This window comes from Humulus lupulus, chromosome 4 (assembly GCF_963169125.1).
Source record: "Humulus lupulus chromosome 4, drHumLupu1.1, whole genome shotgun sequence".
Classification (NCBI taxonomy): domain Eukaryota; kingdom Viridiplantae; phylum Streptophyta; class Magnoliopsida; order Rosales; family Cannabaceae; genus Humulus; species Humulus lupulus.
This window is the reverse complement of record NC_084796.1, coordinates 250,046,119-250,065,045: the sequence shown is the minus strand read 5'-3', so window position 1 is coordinate 250,065,045 and position 18,927 is coordinate 250,046,119. Positions and strand designations below refer to the sequence as shown.

The 18,927-nt window shown below is 28.2% G+C and overlaps 1 protein-coding gene across 4 annotated transcripts; it reads right to left on the bottom strand.

The window, feature by feature from the left end:
* Positions 1–302: 302 nt before the first annotated feature.
* LOC133831704 (transcription repressor KAN1-like) lies at positions 303–11,096 on the bottom strand. 4 transcript variants are annotated; one of them, XM_062262098.1, is made up of 6 exons: positions 9,949–11,096; positions 9,791–9,867; positions 9,167–9,212; positions 7,769–7,815; positions 2,868–3,366; positions 303–620 (listed from the first exon to the last, which is right to left on the bottom strand). In XM_062262098.1, exons 1-4 carry the CDS (start codon positions 10,901–10,903, stop codon positions 7,796–7,798), a joined length of 1,098 nt encoding a protein of 365 aa, XP_062118082.1. In that variant the 5' UTR covers positions 10,904–11,096; the 3' UTR covers positions 303–620; positions 2,868–3,366; positions 7,769–7,795. The 4 variants fall into 4 exon arrangements, with proteins under 4 accessions (XP_062118082.1, XP_062118083.1, XP_062118080.1 ...); XM_062262099.1 differs by having other exon boundaries at positions 9,958–11,089; XM_062262096.1 differs by having other exon boundaries at positions 7,769–7,958; positions 9,949–11,088.
* Between the last annotated feature and the right edge of the window lie 7,831 nt (positions 11,097–18,927).

Genomic DNA, 18,927 nt, shown 5'->3' with positions numbered 1-18,927 from the left:
TACAGAAAAACAAAATTTTTACCTGTTGTGATTTACTATACTAAGTCACTATGTTGTCTCATCATCATAATTATTAGTACCAATTTATGAAAAGTAAATTTTAAAGAGTGTTCCATATATATATATATATATATAATTCAATTGAAGCTCTTTTTAGTCATGTAGCAACTAGCAACTAGTGATATTACCTCACCTCACCACTAGAACCAGCTTTATCCCAAAAGGAAAAAAGTGAGGAATAATAATAATAATAATAATTAAACGTGCATGGAACTAAGTTTTTGGCTTGACATGCATGAAGATAAAGAAGATAAATTTCTTTATTATTCTCCAAACTAGTGAAAGTACTAGTGTACCTATATATATATATTTAAAAAAAAAAACATTAATGTGTACTAACTTCTTTTTCTTTTTCTTTTTCTTTTTCATTTTAGTATTATATATTAGGCAGTAGTAGTAGAAGAAGAAGAAGGTACGTAATAGTTAGAGATATTGATGATGAGTCAGTCATATTGTTCTTTTTCTCTGTGCCACAGAAGAACTACTCCAAACTCTTAGTCACGTGCTCCATATTTGACTGGGCTAAGCTTCTTGATTCAACAAAACTACTGCTCTTCCTTCTGCAAAAGTCACAGATTTTTCTTTTCTCAACTTTTTATGTTCTTACTAGTCAAACAAATCAAACTTATAAATTGATACAAATAACTTTATGCATGCCATTTTTTGTTTGATGCTAATGGGGTTGATAGTAAGAGTTAATTAATTAATAAGGAGTGAAGTAAGATATCTTTTTATATATTATTGAATGTATATACTCGAATACTTTTTATGTGAGATATTAACTTTATGCATGAGAAACTACTCGTCATTTAGTTACTTTTTTTTTTATCAGTACGTAGAAGTAGAATGTGATGCATGATACGAAGTATGAAGTTTCATCTCAAAACCAATTAGTAATAAGAAAATCACGTATGTTTTTATTTATTGTTGAATATATATATTATATATACCCGCACACACTTTATATGTGAGATATTTTTATAGGATCCAAGAAAAGAAATGCCAAAATATATATACATTTGTGATACCTGAAAATTTATCTTGTTATGTACTCTAGATTTTGTTTTATATAATTACATTAAGATTTATTATATTTTTTTTGCGCTATTGATTTGATGATTATGAGATTATTAAGAACGAAATGTATCTTAAAATTCAATTTTTAGTTGTATATTTATCACAAAAGTGCTATTAAAAGTAATACAACTTAATTATGTAAAAAATTATTGCTTATTTTTTTAAATTATAGATTTATATAAAAATAAAAATAAATCATATATATTTGAAAAAGAGAAAAAAATATTAACAAAGTGAAATTCCTAACAAAAAAAAGCATATATTGTGTAATTTCTATTTATTTTTATATGAAAATACTTAATATAAAGCACTAATCTATTCTCGGTACTTCGAGAAATTATTATTCAATTTTTTTTGAAATGATTACGTACATGATAGTTATAATAGACTTCTCGCTAATTTTTAGGAAATTTCGAATAATTTACAGCATCGAAATCAGAGTTCAAACAGTCACTTGCATGCGTGCTTGATTCTTTTTATACGCGTGAAAAACAGATTATTTGAACTCAGATTTCGTCATTGTAAATTATTCAGAATTTCTAAAAAATTGGTGGGATGTTTACTATAACTATCATATACGTAGTCATACAAATAAATTGGATTATAATTTTTCCAAGTGCCGAAAATAATAATGCCCTCACCTAATATTAGCTCCCTATATATAAAAAATAATATTTACTATTATTTTATAAAATATAATGTCTATTGTAATTAAGTTAGATGAAGCTCACATGTAGAAAGATTTTGTTCTTATTCAATATTATATATAGCTAGAATGTGAATATACGGTATTATTTTAAAAAGCTTTTATGATAAGTAGGCTATAAATATTTGCATATTAATATATTAATGATACTAAATGTAAAAATATATAATAATTAATTAATTAATATATATGATATAATAAAGAAAAAAAATTGAAAATTCGATTATAGAATAATTTTCAATTGTAATATAATTCTGCCACTTATGAATTAATTGCTAGAAGGCATCATATCAAAACATATGCTTCTCTTTGTAACAAATTTCAATTTATATGTATTTATATACACTCAAATTTTCATTTTATACATGAAAGCAAAATATAGTGGATACCACCTCTCTCTCTCTCTCTCTAGGGTAAGACTTCGGTGCAGCCAGGGCACAGTTCGGGTACTAAAATATTTTTTTTTCCAATTTTTTTATGACAGTGTACATTGTTGTCATTTAAGACATTCTGTAAATTTTAAAAAAATTTCGAATAGTTTACAGTGACGAAAACAAGGTTCAAATAGTTGAATTTTACACGCGCATACAAAAAACAGACACGAGTGCAACAACCTTGCTTTCGGCACCGTAAACTATTCGGAAATTTTTGAAAATTTACAGGATGTCTTAAATGACAACAATATGTACACGGTCATAAAAAAAAATTGAAAAAAAAATTATCTAAGTACCCGAACTATGCCCTGGCTGCACCGAACTGTTGCCCTATATATATATATATATATTTCATGACTTTAATCTAAGTTTGATAGATCAGTAGTACTCTATTTTTGTTCAGGATATGTAGATCAGTACGTACCATGATCTATTATATTGACACAAGTAGAAAAAAATGCAGATATATATATTCTTGCATTATGTATATATCTATATATATACATATATGTATGCATGTTAATAATTAAATAATAAAACTTTACATAATAACAAATCCTAGAAAGAGAGATCTGATTTCAGATATTTACCTTAATTTGTTTTGAGATATTACTTGGTTGATAAATCATGAGATGAGACAAAGGTTTAATCATCTGGCCTAGCTTTATAATCTCCTCCATTGTATATATTCATTAAAACATGGATCTCTTCGTAAAATGATCTATCTTTTTAAAGTTATTTTACATTCTAGTCTAATTTTAATAATTCTTTACAAAATGATCTCTTAAAATCTAGACAACTAGTCGAAAAATTCAAACAACTGATCGAAAAATTTAGACAATTGATCATGGTCGAATTTTAGACAGAGACCATTTTGTAAAAAAATATCAAAAGTATGTCAGAGTGCAAAATCACTTAAAAACATAAGTCATTCTCACTAATTTCTCTTAAAACACATGCCCCTCTTCTGCTCATATGATATCTTCCACATAAACAAGTATGTTTCGTCAATGATTATTTTAAGTGCAAAATCATTAATCAACTTTCACAGTAGTCGATTTATGCCACGATGATCATTACGAGCATCCCCTGCAAATAATATATATATATATATAGTGTTATAATTAGATATAGTAGTTAACCAATACATAGAATAAGATAGAAATAAGAATGATTTTGAATGAGACTAGGACAAAGATTTACATATTTTTTTTCAAATGTATATATAGGATTTGAATTTTGTTATAATTTTATGTATTTGGGTTGGTTTAATGTACTTAAGTTTCCAATAATTAATAACAGTCTGATCAATACTTACTATTGATATGACAGTTTGTGAGATAAACAAAATGCATCATAACAAAACAAAATCTAATTCTTATTTATATATATATATATATATGGTTCTCTGGCAAAATGACCTATTTTTTTGAAGTTATTTTACATTTTGGCCTAATTTCAATAATTTTTTGCAAAATAATATCCGACACTCCAGACACCTGATCAAAATTTTAGACAGAAACAAAAAAATTATCAAAACCAGGTCGGAATGCAAAATAACTAAAAAAATTTATCATTTTCACCCATTACTTATAGATATATACCCCACCTTTCCTTAACATTATCTAGTATACATGTATATATCTATTTCTTGAAATTATTAAGAACTTTATCAAAATTGTATTTTTCTCATATTTTAAAAGTTGTATTAAGGTTCATAATAATGACACTTAAAATTAGGTCTAACTAATTAAGTATAGTCTCGAGTAAATAATCTGATCGATGAAGTACTACTAGTTGTTGATATGTATTAAAACAGAATTATACTCTCTTGTTGATATTAAATGATAAATAATTCTTCACCAAGTACAAAAAGCTTATTATATATATAAATTCATAATGTATACATATCAGTATGTACTCTCTCATACATAATGTGTTTAGTGAGATATTAATTATAAGTTGTTACCTCTTTATTAATACCAAAAATACAACAAACAAGGGGTCTGATATAATATACAGCTGATATATATATCCAACCAAAACAAAAGAATAATTAAGCTTGGGATGTTTAATTTGGGGTCATTATATTTGCACCCTAAATATATATATATATGGAAGATTTCTCAATGGTTATTACCTATAGATGGGTACTAACAATTATGATGATTTGACAACATAGTGACTTGGTATAGCAAGTCACCAACAAGTAAATATTTTTTTTCTACATTAATTTCGAATTTAATTAATTTTTTTTGTTATAATTAATGGTATTTCGAACCAATGAGAAACAATAGCTATATTTTGAAATTGACATACATTTGAAAAATGAAAAGCTTACAATATTATATTTTCATAATAAATACACATTTTTCATCCGGTAATCTTTCTAAAAATTTGAAAAAAATCAAAATTTACTTTTAGAAATATTAATTAACAACTATAAATATGGATCATTGATCTTCATCCAATGATCAATATTAAAGTAACCATTAAAAGTACACCCATATATATATAAATAAAAATAAAAGTACCTCATTAATTAAAAAAAAATTAATTTTTGAAATTATTTTGAACACTTTTTGTCAGTAATTTTTTTTGACATTCTTTAATTTTTTTTTTTTTGTCAATTTCAATCATTTTATTTTATCTTATTTTTATAATTTATTTATAAATAATGTATAATTTTTTAGAAAAAATACATATTATTTATATGTATTTTTTAAAATATGAAAAATATTAGAAAAATGTAAACATAAGTTGAATAATAATATATATATATTATATATTAATTTTTAATAAAAATGAGGTGATATAATCAAATTTTAGAATGCGTAAATAATACTCTTAATTAGTGGTATCCTATATTCCAAAACTAGGGTTTGAAAAGAAACTTTCATGACTGAATATATATATATATTTATATACATATTTATATGAGAATTGCTAGGGGCTACTATTGGTGTCCAACACTACAAGGATGTGACATACCGCTATTGGTGTAATTTAATATCGAGTGCTATATATTTGAATTTGATAATTAGTATGAGATATCGCTAACCAACCATACTGTGTCACTTCATGTGGTGCTGGACAACTTAAGGTACGAAATAACATCACTCTATTTATTTAGTGGATTGGTTGAGATGATTAGGAAAAATCAACATTCAATCCGTACCAAAATTGATGAGGGAAACTGATCACTCAAGTATAATAAGAATATATATATATCCCTTCTTTTTATGTACCAAACTTGGAGTGTCAACTTAAATACTTCTGAGTAAGAAGTTGGCTTATATAATTAATATAGATGAATACAGAAGTTAGAACTTCGAGAAGAAAACCATGTAAATTATATATATATATATATTAATTGTGTAACCAGATATATATTTTATGTTTATGTAAATATATATATTTGTATTTTATTTTGAGAATTTATTTTGGTATATATATACTATTGTAAGAGCTAACTTCTCAACCTAGTGTGGAACAAGTTAAAAGAGTAATGGTACTTGCACACAAATATTACAATGACGTGATACTGCTTTTTAAGACAGCGAGTCTCAATTTTGATAAATATGATGGATATGCTAAACTGTCACATCACTGTGTGTAATGTTTATGTACAAATATCATTACCCAAGTTAAAAACACAATGATCATTTGTACTAGAAAAACACTTGAGTCACAAAATCATCTTTCATAATCCCTTTTGACTCGTGAATTAATTTTTTTTCTTAAAATGAGGCTCCTCGCGCCTAGCTCCTAGCTAGCTAACCCTAGAATATTTGAGAATCGAGAAAATATATAGGTACTCAGGAAAGACTCGAACCTCAAATCTCGTGGGACTAAATCTATGGCGCTTAAGACCATCTAAACTACCCTTCTAATTAGGTATTTTGACTAATAAATTAATGATCATTTGTTGAATTCAATATCAAATTTAGATTGTAGAACACTCAATACATCATAATTAGTATATTGTTGAGCTTAAATATATCTAAATGAACATTGAAGAGCACTACTTATATTATGACAAAATTCATTAAAGAATTCATATATAACTGAAATGCATTAATCCTGGTACTACAAGCACATATATTAATTCTTTCATATTGTAATTACACCTAAACAGTAAAATGGATGACATTCACTCCATTTTCTCTACCATTAATTAATTTATGTACTAAACAATAAATAGAGACTCAAAACTCTTACTTTGTAATGTGAAAAAGATCACAAAAAGTCAAGCACTTGTAAATTACTTTATAATTTTTCTCATACTAATAAATAGTAAAGGGTTAGAAGAATGACTTAAATAGTCTTCTAAAGTTGAATAAAGTGATTAAAGAAAAGTACTACTGTATACACTTGAATAAATTGTTAAAGATTACATGACTATTACTTTTGTTGACAAGAGAAAACCATAAGAAAAGGACCTATATATATATTAAAGATTATATCATGACTAATCTTGTTGATTATTTCCATATATATAATTAATTAATAACGTTTATATATAAATATAATTCTTCTTTGATGTTGAAGCTAAATATTAAATAAATGTGTCCATCATTTAAGCTAATTTTCCACCCAAAACATAATGTTTTGGAAGAAAAAAAAGTAAAGGTATTATATTTTGTGACCATTTGCAACTCTTATTTATATATATATAAATTTATAAATGTTGAAATTTAAGTACATCATTATAAATAACTAAAGTACTTATTTTCTTGTAAATCTTCCAAATTTGTAATATTTTAAGATAGTAGCCATAATAAAGAGCACCAGAAGTTCGATATGTATTCTTAACTCGAGTTTTGACTTGATGTACATAGACTTCTAATAATTATTAACTGTGTGAACGGAATGCTTCTCCTAACCGGATAATATCGCGTCCAAATATAGAAAAACAAAATGAAATAATCTAAAGTTAGTAGATTTTTTTAATAGAACATTTGGGGGAGAGAAACATATACTTATTACTGTTTTATTACATTAGTAAAGAAATAATAATATTGTAAAGTGATTTTCTTAAATTATATGAATTAATTTATTATTATAGCTTTTGATCATATCCATGCATGTCTCAAAGTATGAACGTACTATATAGTAGTCTTTTTTTCATTTTCTTAAAATAATATGAAATCTAATTATTACAGTGATATATTTATGCAAGAAAAGAGGCACATTCATTGATATCACCATAAAAAAAATAATAAAGAAAATTATTAAGACTAATTCAAGAAAGAAATCAAAAGTAAAAGCTGCCATATAAAAGAAGCACCATATATATATATATTATATTAGTTTTGATTTCCCCATAAACTAATTATTCAAATAAACAATTTTTCTTTTTTTAAATGAAATAAATAAACCCATTTGGAAAGCTGATTAATTAATGAGCAGAAATTAACCAGACCAAATTAAAACAAAACTTAATTAATTAGTTAGTTAATGATGTGAGAGAGATGAGTAGTGTACGTACCTAGAAGAGTTGCTCAACCGTAGATTGTTACAATTCTGGGCCAAGTTCTGTTCAAAACTTAAAGAAGCTGTATTATTATTATTATCATTACTATTTGAAGTTGTTCTAGTTTGCTGGTTCAGTAAACAGTCTGCATTATTCTGATAATGGGGTATTGGTGTTGACAATATATCATCTTCTCCAGATCCATCTAATAATATACATATATATATATATGCACATTAATATACATATATGGAAAGTAATAAATAATGAATAATATGCAGATGTAGATGATTGGACTAATGTATATATATATGGTAGATATGATCTTATAGCTTGTGTTACACTACTACATATCCCTATACTATCCTACATATATAAATGTCAATATATAGGGGAATTTTTCCATAGGTTTCACTTTAAGTCTTACCGGTAGGGCTCTCAGTGTTTACAACCCGCAAACAGTTTTCGGCGCAGTTTTTTTTTTTTATGACCGTGTATATTGTAGCTATTTAGAGCATTCTGCAAATTTTCAGAAAATTCCGAATAGTTTACAATACCGAAAACTACGTTCAAATATGTTGTTGCACGCGTGACTAATTTTTTTTATGCGCGTGGAAAACAACATGTTTGAACCTAGTTTTTGGTACTGTAAACTATTCGAAATTTTTTGAAAATTTGCAGATGCTCTAAATAGTTACAATATATACGGTCATAAAAAAAAGTCGTGCCGAAAACTGTTCACAGGTCGAGAAACACTGAGAGTCCTACTAGTAGGGCTTAAAGTGAAGCCCCTATAGAAGAATTGTCCTATATATATAAAAATGATTTTTAGTTTTGATAATTTTTTGCAAAATCTCTATCTAAATACTACTCTTGAATTTTTGTCGAAAAATTCTCATTACCAACTCGATATTCCTTATACGGAGGTCATTTTGCAAAGTAGCATTAGGGTTTATCACTTTGCACATTAATAGTACTCTTTTGATCATATTTTGTAAAGTAACCTTCAAGATATTCTCGACATTTTATCAAAAAAATTTCAATTCCCATCATAAAATTATTTTGCAAAGTAACATTAAAATAGAAGAAGGTTTGGTTTTTTGTTTTTTTTTCTCACTATAATTAGTCTTAGAGTAATGATACGTGCTCTCAAAATATACACAAAAATATTACACACAGTGATATATCAGTTTAACTTAACCGATCACATTTATTAAAATTGAGACCTATTCTTTTAAAAAAGAATGACATATCACTATATGTAATGTTTGAATGTATATTTTCGTAGCAATATCGTTACTCTGGGTGTCTTGTCCCGGAAATGGTGGGCTTAGTGAGAGTGAAAAAGTAATTAAAATAAAAATAAAACCTAATTATTTGAGAGGCTACAAATTAATTAAGCAAGCAATTTACCTGAGCAAGCCATAGGTTTGTCAGTGTTCTTAACAGTTCGATACATCTGTTCATGTGGCGACAAAATCAAGACAAAAGGAAAAGAAAAAAAGTCAATAAAAAGAAAAGACTCTCAACTAAAATAATAAATATGAGTAATAGAAAGAAAAGAAATCTTTAATAATTCTTTTTTTTTTTTGCCTAAAAAGAATAAAAATAAAAAAATCACAAAATCCCAGCTGATAGAAAATGGAGTAATTATATAATAAGATGCTTCTCTTTCTCTTTTTTTTTTCTTTCTTTTTTTGTGTGGATTTTTCTGGGATTGTTTAATAACCACGAGGTTGATGGTTTGGTAAGGTCAGTAATTGCTTCTATTATTGAGAAATGATGGCTACTTTTTCTCTCACTTTCTCACTCATTTTCTCTCATTTTCTCTCTCTCGAAAAAGTAGAAATTGTCCTGTTTCGCAAACAACACAGACTCATTATACTGTTCATTCATTTCATATCATTTCTCGTCTCCCGTGCCACACGGACTTTCTTTCAATCTTCATCATCATCATCATCATCATCATCGCAAAGACTCAGTCAAATAATTATGTAATCATTTCAAAGAAAGCTTTTTTTTTTTTTTTTTGGGTACCTGTAAATGGCTCTTGACATGAGCAAGCGTTAGGTCTTTAACATCCATTAGCTCAAGAACTGACTTTGGAGTCGCCCCTATCAAAAAAAAGAGATTGATTTAGATGAAAACAACGTAATAAAGCTGAGAAATTTATCAAAAAAAAGAGTATTGATTACTGGTAATACTTTCATGGCCGCCGAGAAGCTCAACGGCGTGGACGAAACGAGCATGGAGAGAACTCGTCCAACGCATTCTTGGGGCTCTCATGTTCCTCTTGCTCTGTAACTTTGGAATGAATCTGGGTCGAAAACTGTTTGGGAAATCCGGATTGTTATTGTTATTACCTCCGATAATCCCAAACTGAGGATTACTGTTATTGCTATGATTGTAACTATGGTGATTTAGATAGTGAAACTGTTGTTCTTGTTCTTGTTGTTGATGATGGTGATGGTGATGGTGATGAGGATTGTTACTGTAAACCCTATTGTAAAACGAAGCCGAAGAAGAAGAAGAAGATGGATATGGCGGCATTTCTTGATGAAAGCACAACCTGGAACCGTACTCCGATCTTAATCTCAACGATTCATCCAACGACGACGGCGACGGCGAAAACGAAAACGCAGCAGCAGCAGTACTAACCGGAATTCCTTTAATAATGGGTTTGTTCTTACAACTCAAATCCACCATTGACGACGATGATGAAAAACCTGATGAGTTGTTCATCGCTAACCTAGTCGCAGCAGCAGCCACGACTGACTCTTCCTCTTCCTCTTCTCGGCGGCTCGGAAAGCCGTTGATTCTTCTCAGCCAGCGGCGGGCGCTGTCGGCTTCGGCTTCGGAAGCTGTCGTCGAGAGAGAGAGCTCGGTGTCGGCTGCTCTTGCTGAGCCGCAGTAGTAGTCGCCGCCGTGTGACGACGGCGACGATCTAAGCCCTTCTACTGCGCCGCCGCGGCCAGCTGTGGCTGGTTCTCTAGTAGTGGTTTGGTGGTCTTTTCGCCATATGTCGAAGGGAGATGGTTCTGAAACGGCGTCGTTTTGGGTGTTGGGAGGGTGGATGTGAAGTGAAAGATCAGGAATGATAATCCGATTCAAACACAGTTCTTCTCCTAAAGATCTCTTGTGATGAGGCATTATTTTCTATATTTATCTCTACTTCTTCTTCTTCTTATGAATATATATATATATATGTATATGTTTATATATATATATGTATATATATTCACTTCTTTATAGATAAATTTTTCTAGTTAGAGAAAAAGAGATGACAAAGAAAGAAAATAATTGAGAGAGAGAAAGAAGAAGATAAAGAGTGTATGTACTAAGTGTGCTGTAAAGATATGGCATAATGGAAAAAGAAAGACTTTTTTTTTAAAAAAAATTATTTTTTTTTTTAATTAAAATTTTTTTTTCTCTTAATCATGAAACAGACATCCTCGGTATGTGAGAGAAAAGAGTGAGATTTGAGATGTGTTTTTAAGCAAAAAAATAAAAATAAAAAAGAATGAAATTTAATTGACAAATATAAATATTTAATATAAGAATAATAATAATAATAAAAATAATAGTGTGTGGAGGGATATTGTGATATGTGAGATATGGGCTTATGTTTACTGAATATTGTCTTGATGAGAGCATATTTAGGATAATGACACTCTAACAAAACCCTTTGTCTCTCTTTTATTAATAGATTTTTTATTTATTTTAATTTTGAGTTTATATATATATTTGTAGGGCATGTACGATTTTTATGCATCATCATGATGAATTGGACATTTTTACAGATATGTATAAGTTATAATCCAAGTTTTTCTACCTGACGTTATTTATTGTAGTCACAGCTAGCGAATCTCCTGTAAATTTTCAAGAAAATATGAATAGTTTAAGATTCTAAATTTTCAGTATTATCATGGGCATAAATATTATTTTAAACCTTATTTTCGGTACCCTAAACTGGGGTCAACGTGTGTAAAAATGTACGATTCACCATGGTACAAAAGCGTACCTCGTTGTAGTTGTGCCCTATAACACATCTACACATGCAAAAAAAACAAAAAGACAATGGCTAAACAATTTTATTATAACCCTATGCAAATTCGGGTTTAAAAAAATCACGACGGCACTTGCCAAAGAAAGTGTACTAATGGAGAATTATTTTGCTCTACCCGTCACACTCTAATTTGCAATCTAAAAAAGTTGTTCGAAGTATTTTTGGGGATCTGAAAGAGTATTGTTTGTCTTTCTTTTTATTGAATTTCATTACCCTATAATTTTAGAAAACTATTTAAAGTTTAAAACCTTTATGTTTTTCCCAAACTTGGAATTTCTATTGAAATTGTCGAACATTAATATCTAATTCTTGATAATTTTGAGATTCAACAAATTTTGGAAGATTTCTTACCAATAATAGTGTACGATTCAACAATTTGTTGTGATATTTGTTCTTTGATTTTTATAGCTTTCGGTAGATCACCATCTACCCTATCATCCCCTTCATCATGTAGTGTTCTAGAATAATAATTAAAAATATTATTAAATTATTATTATTATTATGGCTAACCTAAATTAATATTAGCAATAATGCATTAATATTCCATGTGTTAAAAATTTCATTTTTTTATCACCTAACCTAAATTACCATTTAAATTGCATAAAAAACATTTATTTCCATTTACTTTGGCTATATTAATAATGTATAAATAAACATGGTAGTATAATTTATTATTTACTTCTGTAGATATGAGCCCCTTTTGCCTAAAAGTCATAATTTATTTATTTATTTTTAGCTGTATTTCTTTATTTTACATTTTCCTTTTTCTACATTACAATTATTCCTAAAACAAAATTCTGGCTTCAGATAGTACTCGTGTCAATATTGTACTACTTATAATTAGCAAAAATAAGCCTAGTTAGAATATGAAAAAAATTGCCAAAAAAAACTTCTTACAATAATTGAAAATTATTACAATAACTCTCGTAGACTATAATTCGTACACATTCGTTAGACTAGCTAGCTCTTGACTCCTTTCATGAAAGGAATGTGTACATATAATCAATTGTATTTATATAAATATGACAATTTTTCTACAATGGCTTCACTTTAAACCCTATCGGTAGAACTCTTAGAGTTTCTCGATCCGTGAACAATTTTCGGCGCGATTTTTTTATGACCGTATATATTGTAGCTATATTTAGAGCATTATGCAAGTTTTCAGAAAATTCCAAATAGTTTACGGTGCCGAAAACTAGGTTCAAACACATGTTGTTTTCCACGCGCATAAAAAAAATTAGTCACGTGTGCAACAATATGTTTGAACTTAGTTTTCGGTTCTGTAAACTATTCGGAATTTTCTGAAAATTTGCACGATGTATATATATAGATCTTAGATTCTCTTTATCCACAAAAACATGTATATATCTATTAGCTCAAGATTAATTGACTATCACATCCTATTTTTTTTACGCATTTTGGAGTCTACACTACTACAAAAATTGGTGGATCGAACACGAGACACCGATTCTATAAGAATCTCATTTTTTTTTACAGGATATCGGTTGTCAATTGTGATATTTAAGAATCTGTATGTCGGTTAAAACCTAACATTTTTTGCAATTTTTGTTGTAGTGTTGCGATTCCTTTTATTTACTTAGTTATGAAGTTATGACAATCTTTTGGGTATTGATTTAGTGGCCTTCCAACAATTTGGCTCTTTTTCAGTCCTTTGCTTTTGTCTAACATCAATATTTGCTTATGTAAGTTAGTAGTGTTCACATCCATCAATTTGATTCTTCATGGTTCTTAACTTAAATTTACATTGTGAAGTGATTTGAATGTGGTTTTGAGCGATTATATATTATGAGTGCATTTCTAATGACTACTTTACTATCATGAACAGTAACGGGGCCAGACTTTGGAAAGAAGTGGGGCTTTCAGTAAATTTAGAATTTTAGCGAGAGCTTTCATGTTATTTTCTTTAGTTAATTATGTTAAAATATTTAATTAAAATTTGAGGTAGGGCTTGAGCCCTCACATTGACCTTACTACCTCCGTCCCTTATCATGAATAACCCTTGCAATGATGAGAGACATGTGCTTGGAATATTGTCTATTGCAATACCTTACATAATTTGACATCAATTGGATCATAATCCCTTTGATTGTCTCTTTTGCAAAAATTAAAATAATAATAATAATAATAAAAAAAACATTTTAGGACTTGCTAGGCATGTTAGGTTTTTTTTATATGTAGACATTGCATGAGGATTTTGTGTAGTGTTACTTAGTTTTTATTTTATTTGTAGTGTACCTCTTGTTTTGTGGGCTACCATATGTTTGTGATTGTACAAAAATTGAAAGCTTTGAAAGTTTCTTTATATATATATATATATATGTATATATATGAGCTTTGGAATAGGGATAATTTTTATATAATATATATTGATCATGATTTAAGAAGGTTCTTTATGAGTAGAATCTTATTTCTCTTGATACATATCTATATCTTCCCACTCATGTTTCTTTTCTTCACTAAAAATCTTGTATTAGAAGAGTTAAGAAAAAGTGACAAAACATCATCTTTATTTCAATAAAATGAAAAATGCTTTATCTATAAATTGATGGTATTCCTTTAGAGGATCTTACAATTATTAAGCATCATAGTACCTATTAAAATTAATTTTCTTATTATCTCTTTTGATTATGCTAATCATTCGTTTCTAGTACATAGAAAGTGAACATGTATAATAATTTAATTATTAGTTTGTTTACTTTTTATGAAGTCAAGTAGGCAATATTTTTTGTGGACCCAAATAGTATACCTTGTTGAATGGCAAGAAAATATATTTTTTCTCCCAATATTTTAGGTTAGAATTATTAAAAAATTCATCATTTACCGACACATTTTGCCACTAACACTAATAAAAATGTGTTGTGTAAATACATAAGGCGTCGGTGTAGACCATCTTAGCTATCGCGTAACTATGAAAGCACCAACTAAAGTTTTCAAATATTTTAGGTGTCTAATTGTCACATCTTGAGCCGTGAATAAAATATTTATAACTTAGGTGGTAAAAAATCACACTTTAATTTTTGTTGGAAAATAATGCTAATAGACCATCTTTCCCTTTAATGAAATGGCTCTTATAATTATTAGTGTAAGAGTTATATTTGAATTTATTTTGTACTGAGAATGTTGTCTATTTATTTTGGACTTTTGTTGTAAGTGAGCTTTGGGCTTGGACTTTATTCTTATTTAGACATATTTTCAAAATCCCTAGTTTGTTAGCATAATTGGATATTAGAATATTTTGAGAAGTGTTTCAAAGACAGGTGAGGATTTCTTTTTGAGCTTCTTGTTGGGTCAGTTATATAAAATTTAATACAAAGCATCTACATAAAAACAATAATATCTCCATAGTTAGGCATTCACCAAATAAATTAATTCGATAAATCATAAAACATAACATTCATAATTTTTCATAGAGGTAAACATTTGACCCGAAAAACTCGCAAACCTGACCAAACCCGACCCGATCAACCCGAATTTTTGCAAAATCCGTCAAATTTGGGTGAAATCCGATCCAAATTTAACATGGTTCAGGTCGAGTTCGGATTTTGAAATTAAGGGCACACCCGAACCCGAACATAATTAAAAAAAATAAAAAAAATTAATGCTTTTTTCCCATGTGCACCCCTAATTTCTCATTCCTAAGTAAGAAATAATAGCAAAGGTGAATACACATTTAATGTACATATCCCAAATTCAGATACATAATCTAACCTTAAAAGTTAAACACCAATGACCTTTAATTTTTAAGCAAAATATAGTATATCATTATGTATAACAATATATTATTTTTTATAATTATCAAATGATTTTTATTTTTGTCTCTTAAAAAATTGTATTTTTGAAGTAAAAAGATATTTAAAATTTTTAAGATAATAATAATAAACCAAAATAAATATGGAATTAAACAACATAAAAAAAATTGACAAACTAATTCAATCGCATTATTTTCCAAAATTAAACCTATAAGTCCCTAGTTTGCTAAAAAATTAAATCTTGACTTTTATTATTAAAATTACAAATTTATTTTAGTTATTTTAGTTATTTCTTATTTGAAATGACATCATTTTAAGGTTTATTACAGATGAATTATTATTTATTGAGAACATTTTGATCTTTCATATCTTCTTTTTTAATCAAATCATAGTCAAGTGTTATTGTGGTAAATATATTAAGTCTAGGTTTTTTTTTATAATTAAAAAAATTATAAGATTATTTGTGATATTCCAAATATAAACTATTTTAATGTCAAAATTCAACAGAACACAATTTTTTTATGGAAATTAACATCAGTTTTTCCCCCAAAAAAATTATAAATTATTCAAATTAAAATATGAATTACCATAACTTATATTTTTTTTAAAAAATATATTCAAATCAAAACATGGGTAAATTTCTTAATTATTGTTTATTATAATTTTTATTAATTATATAAACATTTGTGTAATTTTATCCACCTCTCCTGTATATATCATCACACCTTTAATTTAGAGACTATAGAAACCCTCAAGTTATAACCATTTTGTTTCATACAATATTTAAATAACCATATATATTTACACCACTTGATGAACATCATCAAATTAATAAATGCATGAAATGTATGTAGATATAAAATCAAGAAAATGAGTTGTTGTAATAGTAAGATAGATGAGAGAAAAATATTTATATATATTGATTAATTAGGTGTGGACCCATTGACCTGAATTTGTGACAGTGCTTAAAGGGTTGTTTGTTTGCTTTCATTTTCTTTCTTTGAAAGACTATTTTTTCACATATATACTAATATACAAGTTTCTTATATTTCTTTTCACCATCCCAAATATTTCCTTTTTAGTCCTCCAACTTTGTTAAGCATTTTGCTGCTTTAATGTTATGCTCACATTACCTATTCCCTACATCCACCTTCCAAAATTTGACTTGTACAAATCATAATAATGAACTACAAAACCCTAGGCCAAATCCTTAAAATAAAAAGAAAAAATAGAGGCAAAAAATATTCTTTATTATATATATGTATATATATATAAATCTTCTTCTTGAAGTTTTCATTTTTTTTCATGCTTTTCTTGAAGTTTTCATTTTTTTCATGCTCTTTAAATGCTTACATCAGATGTGGATTTAATAACCATGTGTCCCCATAAGTGAATAATATTATTGTAATATGTATATATATATATAAGGTATTTCCTAGAAAATATATTTTTTAATGGAATAATTATAAAAACCAAATTTACAACTCAATACAAGAATACAATTTGGACAATATAATTGATAAAATAAAGTTACAACTCTAATGCACAAAATACAAGTAAAATAGATATATGAAGAAGTAGAAGAGAATGAGATTACAAACTCAAAACAAATACAAATAATATAAGAATAAAGAAAAACAAGAGAATGAAATAAGAATAATAGAAAATATGAAGAACACTCTAACACTCACACCACCTCAAGTGAAGAGTAGTGAGGAACACTAGACTAACAAGATTTAAGACATTTGTCCAAAAGCTTATTTCCCCTATTCTCTTAGCACTAAGGGACTCTAAAGTTTAGATTTAGCTCTCTGGAATTATCAAGCATTTTGTTGTTCAGCCAAGTGCTAAAATAGATAAAAAAAAACTCATATTCACAAGTGACCAAATGGTCTCTATTTATTGAGTTTTGAGACACTCTCTGAATTTCAAATTTCATCAACCCATTGGTTGTTACCAATGTTAAATTGGGTGTTTATGGAATTAAAAGGAAGATTTGAGAGTTACTTGAAGTGTTCCAAACATTCAAATTGTTGAAAATGCAAAAATGGGATTTGACTGTCATGGCCCTAGGCCGTGGCCTGAGCCATTATAGGTCGCGGCCATGAGGCTCTTTCTCCCAGGCCACAACCTGGGATACTCTAGGCTGTGGCCTAAAGCTTGTGACCTCCAAATTTTCGTACTTTGCCACAAAAATGTTCAAACTCTTTTTCTTTTAATTTTATAACTTCCATACACCTAATGAGAGTCAAAATCATATCTTTAACAACCATATAACATAATGACTCATGAAATTCAATTTAGAAATATGTAACTCTCAATTTTACACATTATTGGGTGATCTTTTGGAGGTTACAAATGGTTACTGATTTTGTAAGATATGTAATTTCTAAAAGTATGTTACAAATTTGGACACACACTTATTTGTAACTCTAAAATTATGCTACAAAATGTGAAAAACTCATTTTGTCACATTTATTTAATCTAACATTATATTATTATAAACAATATATACCATTCTCTTACTATATTAAATAATATTTCTTTTGTAACACTCATTTAATCAATCAAACATTATATTAAAAATATAATATTTCCAATGTAAATTAAGTTTGACATTTCACAATTACCCTAGAGTCAAGGTGTCTCCTAATTGTTGTAGCAGCTCCCATCCTTAGAAAAACCTTAGGGTTTGCTTCACCTCTCTCGGCTGGGGCGTCGCCAATGCACACCTATATGTTGGTGGAGCTTTGTCCAAGAGGGTTTGTTTCCTTTGGTGCTCACTGAGTTTGAGTGGCTAGGTTGTCTGTTGGAAGTTGGTTGTGGGCAGTGGGGACTTAATTGCAATGGCTTAGTTTTGCGTGTTCCTTGATGGCAACATTTATGATGAGAGTGCATCAGGTTATTGAATGGGCCTGGTGCATTGGTGGGGTTGCGGAGGTGTGAATGGCAATCTCCTGGTTGAGGTGTTGTCCTAGAGTGGTTGCTTTTAACACTTTGGGTTCGGGTTGTTTATTTTTTGGTTTTGTTTTCCTTTCTCGGTTTATATTTTTAATCTAGTCAGTGTCCTTGAGTTTGTTTTGTTTGGGTTGTCTAATAATGGTGTTTGTTCCTTTCATTCTTCATGATCTATGGTGTTTTCATTATCAAATTATTTTGTGATATATTATTTTTCCTATACTTAGATAGTGTTAGGTTTAGGGATGGAACAAGACCCCAAAGTCAAGAAGGGCTAAAATGAAGAAAAAAATTGAGAGAGAATAGACTGACTTGCTTTTTTAGTATCTAGTGATTTATTTATGAAATTTTGTTTTTGAATTTGTGACTACAATTCAATA

What these genes read in the sequence shown, in the direction of transcription:
- LOC133831704 (XM_062262096.1), bottom strand. Translation starts at nt 10,903, where the DNA reads ATGCCTCATCACAAGAGATCTTTAGGAGAAGAACTGTGTTTGAATCGG. An exon ending in CGGCCATGAAAGTATTACCA is followed by an intron (nt 9,868 to 9,948) that starts GTAATCAATACT and finishes TTTTTTTGATAG; the next exon opens with GGGCGACTCCAAAGTCAGTT. An exon ending in CAAACCTATGGCTTGCTCAG is followed by an intron (nt 7,959 to 9,166) that starts GTAAATTGCTTG and finishes GTATATTATTAG; the next exon opens with ATGGATCTGGAGAAGATGAT.